Source organism: Engystomops pustulosus, chromosome 3 (assembly GCF_040894005.1).
Source record: "Engystomops pustulosus chromosome 3, aEngPut4.maternal, whole genome shotgun sequence".
NCBI lineage: Eukaryota > Metazoa > Chordata > Amphibia > Anura > Leptodactylidae > Engystomops > Engystomops pustulosus.
Window position 1 is genome coordinate 198,556,729 of NC_092413.1, and position 14,890 is coordinate 198,571,618.

Consider the following 14,890-nt stretch of genomic DNA (forward strand, 5'->3'; position numbering starts at 1 on the left):
TAATGTGAACAAGGCCGGAGAGAATACTACATCATTGGGGAAGTCCGTGAGGAGGAGAACGGAGGCTGCTGTATATACTGAGCTTCATGTGTTGTGATGAGAGAATCAGAAGTACAATAACAAGGCCGAAATCGCATGCACAGATTTTTCAGGTGTTACCCGTCCGGAGGAGTTTCCGAAAGTGCATTGTCCAAAGACAATGCCCTGTGCCTCGATTCTCTAAGATTGTGCGCCCGATATCCTGCATGTGTTTCTTCCCCGCTCTGGTCCGACAGAGTTCACCTTCTTCTTTCCGGTGTATGTAAGTGCATTGCTTGCAATACAATTATAATCTTAAATTCCACGCTCAGTCTGAATTCGTCGGATCGTCCGATGGCCCGCCCCCTGATTTCTGTCGCATGAAAGCCAGCAAAGTGCCGCCAAAATCCGATCGGATGCGACACAATCCCCTTCTAAATACCCGTCCCAGCGGCACAAATCCCAAATACCATGAACAGTCTGACGGAAATGTAATCCGAGGACCCTTAGTAAATAAGCCCCACTATCTTTTGCGTGTCGTAAGGTTGACCAAAAAAAAGGCACAAAAAAGAAGTAGGTGAGTCCAGCTGTACATACCCTTCATCTAAACTAATACCTCCAGACCAAAACTTAGAAAATATACATATACATGTGCTAATTTAAACCTACTTCCTGCTGCCAACTGACACACAGAAAAATGCCTGCAGATGCTTGTTCAGCCAATCATAGGACAGATCATTAATCAGCCTCAGCCAGTGATTGGCTGGGCAGACATCTCCAGGCATTTCCTGTTTGTAGAAGGCAGCAGCGACCCAGATAGCGGAATTGGGAATTGGTAAGAGGTGAGTATTATTTTTTTTCTATTTTAAACATTAACATTTTTCTAGACTATTATATATATCTATTAAATTTTTTTGGAAAAGCCATTTAAATAAACCAAACCGTATTAAATTTATCTCCAGGTATTCATCAATTGACCATGAACAAAAATAAACATTTTTGCAAACTAATCACAACAAATAAGGAACTTGCTACAAAGTCCCCAATGGCAGTTTGTTGATGAAGCACTAAGGCCCCTTCCACACTTGCGTGTTCAGTGTCTCAGTTTTTCATGTGCATTTTCAATGCAATTTCAATGCGTTTTTCACTCGCAGATAATGCGTGTGAAATGGACTCAGGGCTGAGCTCTATCTTTTCTATGGCAATTGATGCGTGAAAAACGCATTGCGTTGGTGCGTTTTTCACGCGCGTGACTTGCAAAAGTAGAGCATGCCGAGATTTAAATGCGTGTTTAAAAAAACGCACGTGTGCGCGTGAAAAAAAATGCAAGTCTGAAAAAGCCCATTGATTACAATGGGTCAGAGTGCAATGCAAGTTCTGCACGTCAAAAGCACGTGCAGAAAACGCGCATGAAAAAACCCAAGTGTGGAAGGGGCCTAAACAATAACGGGAGAGCGGAAACTAACGGGAAAGCAGGAGTTTACTGGAGGGCGGGGGCTAACAGGATCATATTGTGACTACAAGGCTACTGTAGATTGCTGTACTCCTGTGATCCTGACTCCACCCTTCCAAGATATCCCACCACTATTTACACATTGCAGGATTGGGATCTACCACAGTGCTCTGGTTTTATGGGGGAAAATTATTATATCTTGGTGCTCTATGCGCCACAGTGGATACATGATGATGCTTAGACCTCATGATGTATATAGTGGCTGTACTGCGCTGGTGGACAAAACTTTCAAACATTCAGCTGTGAATGTTCAAGGGCTTTTAGAAAGTGCACAGGGATGGAGCAGGAATGCCCCATGTTGCCGCCCACATGGTGCGGAGGTGGTATAGTCGCGGAAATAGTCACAATTTCTTGCAATGTGCTGGAAAATTGGCGTAGAAGCACTGATAAACGTCCCACTTTTTATTTGTTTGGTCCCCCCAACTTTTTATCGATAAAGTTTTAATTGTCTACAGACCATCACCGCTTGTGTTAGTCCTTTTTAGCAGATTACTGTAACCCTGTGATTAATTCACCCGCCTCTCTATGGGGCACATTTACTTACCCGGTCCAGTCGCGATCCAGCGGCGGGTTCTCCAACGCTTATTGGGGTCCGGCCGGGATTCACTAAGGTCCGTGCGCCAATATCCACTAGGTGTCGCTGCTGCACCGAGGTCCGCTGGAGTTCACCTTCTATTTCTCGGTGCAGGTAAGTGCATGTCAAGCAACACTTTTTTTTTAAAATACCGCATTTTTTTTTTGAATCAGTCAGGTTTTCCAACGCCCACGCCCCCCAACCCGGTGCAATTGCGCCAAAATCCGAACACGTGCGCCAAAATCCCGGCGGAATTCGGCACAAATCGGAAATCGTGGGGATACCCGAAGGAATTGCGCGATTCGGACCCTTAGTAAATGAGCCCCCATGTGTCAGTCTCTTCCTCTTGAGCTCTGAGCCTCCTTTTGGCTATTTTACGCTCACACTCTGCATATTATGACGCATGATCAGACTCTGCCACATCTTCTATACATACTGGAACATTGTGGTGTGTTATGCAGAATGAGTAGAGATTTGGCCGAGCGGTTCCCGTGTCCAGATTCTGGATTATGCACGCAGAGAAACATATTGCAGGTAGCCGCTTTACAAGTCACCTGCAGTGTCCTGCTGGAGCCTTTTCAGGAATCCATTGTTAGCAGGTAAATTAGTGGCCCCCGCGTAGCCGCGACTGCTCTGAATGTACAATGAAGCGGAGCGGTACACTGTGACTACAGCTCGCTCTTGGCTCCGTGGCTTCTATTCAGTACACTCAGCTGGCTCCCGCTCACTGCTCAATACAGATCTGTTACATGAAGCCACTCAAACAATGGGACAGGAACGTGAAATTGAGCAAAGTCGCAGACATCCGCTGTGTCGACTAATAGGCGGAAACACATTATTCCGTTGAATGAAGAGATAAAGGAAACTTGGCCCTGTTATTTTTGTAAATAGCATGATGTCTGGGGTGTAGGTACAAGCAAAAGATGGAGAGTTAGCTCACCTTGTCCCCGTGGTGATCATCACAGTGGCGTTAAAAAACACAGACGTTGCTGGCTGGAGAATGCATGTGGGAACAGCACAATTCAGTTTCGGAAAAGTTCAGCGGTTAAAAATCTTGAATATTTATTACATCCATTAAAAATGTAACATATACAAAAAAGGCAATAGATAAAGAAAGCATAAAAGTACAATAAATGAAGGATTATATCGAAACATGGAGAACGAATGTTCTTTGTACTCCGATGCTTGCCTTTTCTTTTTACATTTTTAATAAATCACTAAAACTTTTAATTGATGGACTTTTCTGATGCTGGACTGTGTTGTTTCTTGGTGGTGTAGGTGGCTCAATGGGATGACCAATATAAAACATCTCCCATCTCCCTCCTGGAACACAACTTATAAGTAGAGATGAGTGGGTTTCGTGTTTGCCAATTGGCAGTGCAGCCAATTCAACTTATTAATTCCCCTACTCATGACTGTGATTGGCCAAGGGGAGACACCGTAGAAAGTTTGGGTCTGCTCATCTCTAATAATGGGTGTCCTTAGTATCGCATTTCAAATACATTAAACCCCAATTGCTTGAATGGTGTGAGATGAATAAACAGTAAGAGCAAACCAGACATAATGGGGGTCATTTACTAAGGGCCAGATTCGCGTTTTCCCGACGTGTTACCGAATATTTCCGATTTGCGCCGATTGTACCTGAATTGCCCCGGGATTTTGGCGCACGTGATCGGATTGTGGCGCATCGGCACCGGCATGCACGCAACGGAAATCGGGGGCGTACTAAAACCCGACGGATTCGGAAAAAACGCCGCATTTAAAAAAGGAAATTGTGTCGCGGAGCTTGCACTCACCTTCATCCAGGATAGGATCGTGAACTTCAGTGCATTTTAGGGAACTTCAGCGCAGCAGCGCCACCTGGTGGACGTCGGAGGAACTGCCTTGATGAATCCCGGCTGGACCCGAATCCAGCGCAGAGAACGCGCCGCTGGATCGCGAATGGACCGGGTAAGTAAATCTGCCCCAATGGGGCTTATTTAGTAAGAATCGCGAGTTGCACTTTCGTCGGACTGTTCACGGTTTTCAGGATTTGCACAGCTTTGACAGGTATTTAACAGGGGTCTGCTCTGGGATTGTGTTGCACGCGATCGGATTGTGGCTTCCGCGCAACAGAAATTGGAGGGCGGGCCAACGGACGACCCGACTGGTTCAGACTGTGCAAAGGATTTAGGATTCTAATTTTGTCGCAACACAATACACTTACATGCACCAGGAAGAAGGTGAACTCTGTCGGACCTGAGCGGGGAAGCAACACATGCAGGATATCGGGCGCACGATCTTAGTGAATCCCTGCAGTTGGCATTTGGACAATGCACTTTCATGAAGTCCGCAGGACCGGGTAAGTATATGTGCCCCAATCTGCTATATAAAAATTCAGGAAACAGCGAACCCCAACCATGGCCACTGATCCACTTGTTCAGTGCATAGAAGAAATGCTGAAGTTACTGAAACACCTAAATGTTCAAGACATTTACAACATATCACAAAAGTAATCCAGCATATCCCAAAGAGACCAGGTTAATAGAGAGTTACAAACTTCACCTTTAATCCAAAATAGCATTAAAAAGCCATTAGAGTAGGGGCAGACGTACACGTTTCAACTCCCCCTAATCGTGGTCTTGACATAAGCTGCTGGAGCTAAACATAAAAGTTTCTATATCACCCCAAGTGCTTTAGTCACATCAATACAGCAGAGTTTTTCTCTATAATGTCCTTTAAGTGTGTGTACGAGAGAATTATGAAGCAGTTTCTCATCTACTTTCTGTATGCAGTGTATGGGGGACATCTCGTAGCTAGTCTCCGACCACCAACTCTAAAACACCTAAGAATTAGAGTCTGCAGAGGGAAAAACTGCTGAAAAATAAGAACACATGTTTTACAATTCCTAGATATAGTGCTATTCCTGGTCTAATCATTTTTGCAAAGTTAGTTGAAAGGTTAGTCAGGTTTCATACAGGACAATAGTTAGTAAAAAGTATAATATTAAATCAAATCTTAAAAGACTAGGTAAGGCGAGATCTTACCTCACAGCCAGTCTTCGCTGACTTGGGGTCAGTGTTTCATCTTTACAAAAGATTCCTTGAAGAAAACAATGAAAAACATAAGAGGTCGAGTCACTGGACACCCAACTTTTCCCCCTTCTGTCCTGAACAGCTAGCAACCCCATTTATGAACCCAAGAAATGGATATCTAGCTGCCAAAGGACTACACCTCCCAGCATCCTCTGCCAGCAGTCTGCAGCTGGTAATCCACAGGTCGCTTATCTCATGTTAGGATCTGGAATATACTACGCTCATTAATCATGCCAATGTGTAATTAGGACGCAAGTGTAGAAAGCTTTTCTAAGTGACAGGGAAATAACTACACATTTCCATGTATAATTACATTTGCAAGAGCTGAATAAAAAGCAGAGCTTAGAAATTCTGAGAGCGTTCAATGAAAGATACAGAAAGATGTTTATTCCCATTATAACATATGATGTATATGGAGAGTTTGTCTATATACTAACTCACTGCAAGGAAAAAAAAAAGTTCTTACAACAGGACTCCATAGATAGTGATAGAATCACTGAAATAATCCAACAGACTCATAGTCCAGTGTATTCACAAGCTAAGTCATCCTCTCTCCCCACCAACCTCTTGGTGTCTGACACGCCACTAGCTATACACCTATACACAGATGCCTGTCAATCTTCAACCAGAAGGAGGAATAGGACTGCCCTCCTCATGAATACACAGGACTCATAAGTCATTTGAATGCTTAAAGAGAAACTGTCACAACATTTTTACATATACAGCTAGTGACAGGCTCCCATAGAGCCCTATTAACTGACACAATTCTTTTAAAAAATTGTATCCCTTGCATCCACATAAATCAACTTTACGTTAAATTCCCTGGCATCAGAGAATACTTGTCAAGTTCAGCCCGCCCCTCCATCTACTCCTCCCCATGTCCCATGTCTCTTCTCACGTCACATGACCAGGATGACACCATCATAGGTTCTTTAGCCTCCCAACATTAGCAAACTGTACACTATGCATATATCTGATCACATGAAATCACCGTTTGCCTTTCATGTGATCAGATAAATACATCAGGTAGATGTTGCAGATATAACAGAACCATAGATGATGTCATCCTGCTCACATGAATTTAAGTGCCCATTGATGTAACAGAGCTCTCCATACAGCAGAATATCATAGCCTGTCAACCAGGAGGCAAGGGCAATGCAAGTAAATTTTAATATGCATGACTCAATTAGTGTAAAAGACTCATATCAGGTTATTTGCATACAAATGATCAAACAAATTTTTTAACATTGCAGCCAAAGAAAGGAAGCCTTTACGGGCAATGCTTTGTTAACATTGTTTTTAATGAAGTCTTTATTTTGGGTGGGTTGCATGACAGGTTCTCTTTAAAGGAAATCTACCATCAAAATCCATCATGATAAACCAGGGACACTTACTCATAGATCCAGGCACTGTGACTTTGGTAATCCTCTTATATTTGTTATCCATGTCCTCCTCCTTCTAAAATCATTGCGCAAGGAGGGTCCTGGGGGGTGTTACCTGAGCCCCTAAGTTCTGTAGCTTCACAGGCTGTTACACTGTGCAGGAGCATATCCACTACTTCCTCTGCATGGGATTACAGCAGGCAGATAGAGGAAGTGCTGAGGGAGAAGGGGGTAGGGGGAGACAGTGTAACTGTGAAGCTACAGCACGGAGCCTGGTAACGCCCCCTAGAACACTTCCGGCTTCTTAGCATAATTCTAAAAGTTGATTTTAGAAGGAAGGAGGCCATGGATAACACATATAAGAAGATTACCACAGTCACAGTGCCTGGATCTATGAGTAATGTCCCTGGTGTATCATGATGGATTTGGATGGTAGATTTCCTTTAGATTAGCCAGGTAACGCAAATTTATTTTCCTGCTGTTTAGCACCCAGGTGCACATAACTATAGTGTTAATATAGCACACTATTACACCACTAGTCTCTGAAATGAAGTTGTTCAATCAGTATAACGCACGTTAGATTTCTGCCAGTCTACAAGATACTACGCGCATTGTCCATTAACCCACGGCTGCAGTAGTGAATGACAGGCACAAGGATCATGGTTGCCATGTATCTGTGTGCATTCAATTTCATGGCTGCGCTCCGCTCATCCTGTCTGGTGTTACCAAGATACCCCTGTGAGTTGTAGCTAGTTTGGGGGCCATGTTGTTGAGCGGATAAATTAATGCTGAGCTGTTGTCACGTCACCTCTTGAGGATTATGGTGTCTCGCTAGAAATATCACCTTTGATAAACATGTTTATGAAAAGTTTGTGGACCTGTAATAAATTTTGGTGACTGTAAAACGCTACCGGGAATGTACAAGGTAGAAAATAAAAGGCTGGAGGTCTTCAGATAGTAGAAATATTCCTGTATATATTCAGCACTCCCTCTTAATTTAAGCCCTGCACCATCTACACCTACATCGGTGGTGCCCCAAGCGATCATTTATGTTATCCTTCAGTCCCCAATTTCCTAATTAGGTTCTATATTGTCTAGTTCAACCCATAACCCTCCATGTGACTATAGACAGCCTAATTAGCATATTAGGTGCCCAAACGAATTGCCTTAAATTGCCGCATAAAGTTTATGGCTAGAGCAAAAGATTTGAAGCTTGCCGGGGCGTGACTCCCATAAAAGCTTACAATGAGTTGGAGTTGACAGTGAAAGTTCATATCAGGCATCGATGGTGGAAATTGTCCAAATAAAAATTTTGAACATATCGTAAATGGAGATTCAATTTAGGCTAAATTCACACTAACGTGTGCCCGCCATACGGTAGCATGGCGGGCACACCTCGGCGCCGGGGAGAGTAGGAGGTGCCACTCACCCCCGCTCCTCTCCATAGAGAAACATGGGGCACGTATTCTGGGGAAAGATAGGACATGTCCTATCTTTCTCCTGGCTGCGGCACCGCACCGCTTCCATACGGCGCCCATTGCCGTCTACGGGGGAGGTATATACGCCGTATATACGTCGGCCGTATATACATCCCCCATACGGCACTGTAAATGTAGCCTTAGGAAAAAAAAGAAAGGCTTATTATATAAAAGGAAGATGATAAGTCATCAATGTGCTTTACGTTGACCCAAATATCTAGTTAGACAATAAATGTGCCACCTTACCATCTCGGATTTCGAAAGCCAAACTTGTTATTTTCTGTGTCATAATCATCATTGGCCTTTAGATAAAGGAAATAAATGAGATAATTAAGATTACAACAATAATAAAAATAATCATTAAAAAGAAATACAGTAATACAAACTAGGATAAATCCTGAAAAAATGTAACCAAGTCACTTCCTGACCGTGCACTATGTATACACATGTTATGTTTGACAAAGACTCATCTAAATTAAAAATGTTACAATGCTACTGAGTAAATAAAGAATCAAGAATTTTTTTAAGGATCAAGGATATTTTTAACATCAAGCTTCTTCTTTCTTATAGCTGTTGGTTCCCTACAGATAAGACAACAATATTTTTACTTATATTCTCTCATTTCCACTTTTACAATCTTCTATAAGCACATCTATGCCACCCAATGGACCTCACTGATCAGGGGTAGCAGCCGTAGAAGCTTCTTTGGGGCCTACAGTTTCACAGGGGGCCCTGTTATCTGAACTGATGCATTAAAGAATGTGCATCATTATATACAATATATAACATATATGTGATGTATATGTGCTGTATGTGTATATGGCGTGCATGCACTGTAAGTGTGTATATGTGATGTGTATATGTTCTGTATTTGTATATGGTGTATATATGGCGTGCATGCACTGTAAGTGTGTATATGTGATGTGTATATGCTCTGTATTTGTATATCGTGTATATGGCGTGCATGCATTCTAAGTGTGTATATGTGATGTGTATATGCTCTGTATTTGTATATGGTGTATATGGCGTGCATGCATTGTAAGTGTGTATATGTGATGTGTATATGCTCTGTATTTGTATATGGTGTACATGGCGTGCATGCACTGTAAGTGTGTATATGTGATGTGTATATGCTCTGTATTTGTATATGGTGTATATGGCATGCATGCACTGTAAGTGTGTATATGTGATGTGTATATGCTCTGTATTTGTATATGGTGTATATGGCGTGCATGCATTGTAAGTGTGTATAGGTGATGTGTATATGCTCTGTATTTGTATATGGTGTATATGGCATGCATGCACTGTAAGTGTGTATATGTGATGTGTATATGCTCTTTATTTGTATATGGTGTATATGGCGTGCATGCATTGTAAGTGTGTATATGTGATGCATATATGCTCTGTTTGTGTGTGCATAAATGTGTGTATATACAGTATATAAGTGTGTAACGGGTACTGCCTCTCCTAATTCTGTCCCTGTCACTGACTACACACTGACAAGTATCAAGAAAGTCAAGTTAAAGTTGAACACTCTAATGTACTTTACCATCAAACATCATATCAATGTTACATTATGTGACAACACATTATATAATACTAATTGCATTCTTGCTTTTATGAAAATCGGCTTTCAAGGTTACTTTAAAAGATGTTTCAGGGAACAAAGCAGTGAAAAAAATGGAGTACAATGAGGACTGCACTTACCCAGAAAAATCTGCAGAATACTGACCATAATCAAAAATATAGACTCTCGCTATTTGGCACAAGGTGAGGTATCCCAAAGCAAACACAAAGCAGTATCTAGAAATTAATAAAACATGCAATTAAAACTCACAGTCAAAATCTGGTGAAAACTGTTCAGAATATATTAAAATACTTATCAGCATTAGCATTTCCCATAAATAAAATTTTAAACGTGATATACATATTAAATATGATGTGTATATATTCAATATATTTATGTAGAAATAACATTTTAGCAGTTAACGCTATTTGGGGAATTGCACATTTACAATTTGTAAATGTGATGTCAGGTAGTCTTCATAATTTCCCTTCTATGTCCATACCGAGGATTTGGAGTAAAAAAAAAAAAAACACCAATCACTATAAACACACAGCGTGTGAAGCGGTCAACAATTTTCTAAATAAAAATGACACCGACATGAAATTCTCAAAGTTTAACCAGCTGATATCATTTTTCACCAAGTAGCAGGATTGCTTTCTAATTACTGATAGATTTCAGCTTGTGTCATGACTTTCCATGTCTTTTTGCACCTCTCTTTCTTCAAGTGTTAAAAACACTTTCTTAGTGTCATTAATAATAATAATAATAATTAATAATAATTTCTTTATTTAAATAGTGCACACAGATAACGCAGCACTACACAGAGTTTACCAAATCAGTTTTTCATTACGCATCATTTATGGATTGATTTATAAGCTGGTTTGGATTAAATGGGTTGTTACTGACTTCTGGTGATAATTTTATGTTAATGTATATCTTATATATTGGTGACATGTTCAATATTTATTTCATTCACTATAGAAATAAAAAGTATGGATTTTTGTATCTCTCTGTATAAAAATATGATAGACTTTGACATCTATGTTATTTCCATAACTCCCTCAATAGTAAAATGGTGTTACAGGTATAATGTTGTCCCTGGGTTACATACAAGATAGGTTCTGTAGGTTTGTTCTTAAGTTGAATTTGAATGTAAGTCGGAACTGTATATTTTATAATTGTAGCTCCAGACAAATTCATTTTTGGTCTCTGCGACAATTGGATTTTAAAAATGTTGGGTTGTCATAAGAATCAGGATTAACAATAAATCTTCATTACAGACACCTGTGATAACTGTTATAGCTGATTATTGTAGCCTTAGGGTGAAGACACACATGGCGTTTTTGGGCCGTTTTTACTAAGTGCGTTTTCAGATCGTGGCCACCGGAGGGTGAGTATATAAGTTTACTATTTTCTTTTAATGCTGGGCTGGCTGTATATTACTGGGGGCAGTGCTGTATACTACTGGGGGCAGTGCTGTATACTACTGGGGGCAGTGCTGTATACTACTGGGGGCAGGCTGTATACTACTGGGGGCAGTGCTGTATACTACTGGGGGCAGGCTGTATACTACTGGGGGCAGTGCTGTATACTACTGGGGGCAGTGCTGTATACTACTGGGGACTGGCTGTATACTACTGGGGGCAAGCTGTATACTACTGGGGGCAAGCTGTATACTACTGGGGGCAAGCTGTATACTACTGGGGGCAGGCTGTATACATACTGGGGGGGTCTGTGACTAATGCATTTCCCACCCTCGGCTTATACTCGAGTCAATAGGTTTTCCCAGTTTTTGATGGTAAAATTAGGGGTCTCGGCTTATACTCGGGTCGGCTTATACTTGAGTATATACGGGGTATATAACTTTTTATAATAAAAACAATAAAATTACTATGCTGAAATGGGAATACCCCATTAACAAAACTCCCCCCAAAAACCCCACTGATTAGATTATCATCGCTACCCTGTGGATAGTTAATAACTGGACCTGATACAATTCTTCATCTTGTCTTATACAGGGAGCCTACACCACCATTATAATGTAATATATTAGTGCAATGTACAGCACAACTGAGGAATAGGAGGCTCCTCTACAGAACCCGCTCCAGTGTTGAATCACTCTCACTACTTTCTGGAGAGATTCCAGACATAACGCAGCCGGAATATTCCCTAAAGTATTGTAGACACGTTAGGGAATGGGAAGACACTCACTAAGCATCTCCTGAAATTTCCAGTCCAGATGTAAACACAATAGAGAAATAACATTAATATCCCATAGTCTGCGGGTTCTGGATTGACCCTGACTTTAATGTGTATCTGCCTCCATCAGAACCAACACTCTCTTTAATCCATGCTACAATGATTCCTATGATCTGATTAGTTACAGGCTTTGTTTTAGGTTCACTACCTTCAAAATATTCACCCTGTCACATAAAGCCTTGTCCTCACATATCAACATGTCACTGGCTACTTCAACTCAATGTCCCTTTTCCTATCTGGCCTATGTGCACTGCCTTCCATTCACAGTCTATAGAACTGACAGATTAGCAGAGTATTTAACTCATCTGTCTCCGGCAGTGCTAAGAAGATGAATAGAGCAGTGGTACAACGGATTCTGGAACCTGGCGGTTCCATCATTGGGACCCCACCTATCATGTGGATAGGGGCTAACTTGATGAGACTAGACAATCCCTTAAACATCCATGCCATGCTTATTGATAGCGTTTTATATATATATATATGTTATATATATATTTGTCCGGCACTGTTAAATAAACATGTCCGCATGGCGGAGAGCCGGCAGTGATTGCGCAATATATACCTTGCTGCCGGCTACTCTTGCAGGTCCCCGCTGACAGGGGCGTGGTGGTGGGGGAGTGTCGACCAGCCCCCTCATGAATAAAGCGGACTTCCAGCTCAGGGGATACGAGGATTATTATTTGGTAAGAGGTCGGATCTGTTACAGCCAACTTTCCCAACATAAATTTTTTTTTAAATTGCCATATATATATAAAGAGGCTGGGGAGAGGATTATGGGGGGGGGGCATATTTGATGGGGATCTTTATTGGGGGGGGGGGGGGTGACAGGTCCTCTTTAGCTGTAGCCTTGGCAGTTAGTAACTACAGCCGCAATTACACAATATCCCAATTTTAGAAACTTCCTGGAGAGGTGATCAATCTCCCTAACAGCTCCTGACATGGGGAGAGTGGCATTCGCAACCACCACTCTGCCTATACGTTGGCAGGGGCGTTGCACATGGCTGCTTTCTTCTATATACAGCACGCCTGGCCATGGATTGCGGTGGTATTGCAGCTCAGCTTTTATAGAACTGAATGTAGCTCATCTACAATACCATGCACTACCCATGCTCTTGATCTTTTTATTGAAGAACGTGGCCATGTTTTTCCAATACCCTTTTAAGTGAACAGGTCACTACCTCCTTCAAAATCAACATATTCTTCACTGCTAATGTGATGCATTCCAATATTTCATAGGGTATAGTTTATGTTATGACCTTTACAAAAAATAAACAGGTCACTATCTCTTTTTGCGGAAGTGTCCATCCCTATGACCTGCCTGACTATTGACTTGTCTATTATATATCTGTCACTAAAATAATCACATAAGTGTCCAGGACACGGTGTCCTCTCTCCACCGGCTGCCTTTATTCCCATTGTTTTTCACCCCCTTAATGACACTGTCCCTTTCACAATCCTGTCCACAAGGGTAGAAGGGTCACTGCATCCTTCAGGATCAACACATGCTTATCCCGCTGCTGCCATCACTCTCATCATCTTATTAGTTACACTGCATCCTTCTCCTCCCACTTCAGAAGTAAAAACATGATCAAATACCAGGATGAAGATACATAAAAAGAACAAAAAGACACAAAGGATAGGAAATTAGCATAGAAATTATCTTCCTCGTTATGTAAACAGACCACCCTCTTGTTTGTATTGTAATATGCCAAATAGTAAGCACATTACAAAAAAATCGACTGCGTAGGCGGTATTTAACCTTGAGTAGGATTATATCTGTTGATAAAAGCTGTCCTGCCAATGAAACGCATCTGTAGCAGGATATGGATGACCGTCCGGACACAGACAGAATCAGATCACCAATCCTAACTATATACAGTTATACAATGTCAGATATTACCACAGTATAATGATTGGAAATCCAGAAGGAACATAACCTTGTATATTCTAATATCATAGTTCTTCCAGATTCACAAATATAACTCCATCACTCCCACGACACCTTCCCTGAGTTCAAGATGTAAAGACTGAATGGTTGTCAGCATACAGCCATAGGATGTCACTAAAGAATATTTCAGTATCTCATGTATACACATTTATTTTAGGAATCCTGGCTCAATGCACAGTCTTCAAAATATATCCCATATGAATCCATTATACACCGCCCTCACTACTGCTACAGTAGTAATGTAATGATGGATCAGTGTTATCTATATAGAGGTCATTGTACAGGGGGGAGGAGATAAACTGTGACATCATCTATTGTCAGTAGTGATGTAATGATGGGTCAGTGTTATCTATATAGAGGTCATTGTACAGGGAGGAGGAGGAGATAAGCTGTGACATCATCTATTGTCAGTAGTGATGTAATGATGGATCAGTGTTATCTATATAGAGGTCATTGTACAGGGGGGAGGAGGAGATACGCTGTGACATCATCTATTGTCAGTAGTGATGTAATGATCGGTCAGTGTTATCTATATAGAGGTCATTGTACAGGGAGGGGGAGGAGATACACTGTGACATCATCTATTGTCAGTAGTGATGTAATGATGGGTCAGTGTTATCTATATAGAGGTCATTGTACAGGGAGGGGGAGGAGATAAGCTGTGACATCATCTATTGTCAGTAGTGATGTAATGATGGGTCAGTGTTATCTATATAGAGGACATTGTACAGGGAGGGGGAGAGATAAGCTGTGACATCATCTATTGTCAGTAGTGATGTAATGATGGGTCAGTGTTATCTATATAGAGGTCATTGTACAGGGAGGAGGAGGAGATAAGCTGTGACATCATCTATTGTCAGTAGTAATGTAATGATGGGTCAGTGTTATCTATATAGAGGTCATTGTACAGGGAGGGGGAGGAAATAAGATGTGACATCATCTATTGTCAGTAGTGATGTAATGATGGGTCAGTGTTATCTATATAGAGGTCATTGTACAGGGAGGGGGGGGAGATAAGCTGTGACATCATCTATTGTCAGTAGTGATGTAATGATGGGTCAGTGTTATCTATATAGA

General features: G+C 41.5%; 1 protein-coding gene across 3 annotated transcripts in view; it reads right to left on the bottom strand.

Moving 5' to 3' along the window:
• Positions 1-14,890, bottom strand: part of MBOAT2 (membrane bound glycerophospholipid O-acyltransferase 2) — a 150,676-nt gene that overhangs the window by 36,570 nt on the left and 99,216 nt on the right. For all 3 annotated transcript variants that reach the window (XM_072143538.1, XM_072143537.1, XM_072143539.1), the window contains 3 exons: positions 9,747-9,842; positions 8,286-8,341; positions 5,132-5,186 (listed from right to left, as the gene is read on the bottom strand). In XM_072143538.1, the coding sequence (XP_071999639.1) occupies positions 5,132-5,186; positions 8,286-8,341; positions 9,747-9,842 (207 nt within the window). The remainder of the gene's footprint in view (positions 1-5,131; positions 5,187-8,285; positions 8,342-9,746; positions 9,843-14,890) is intronic.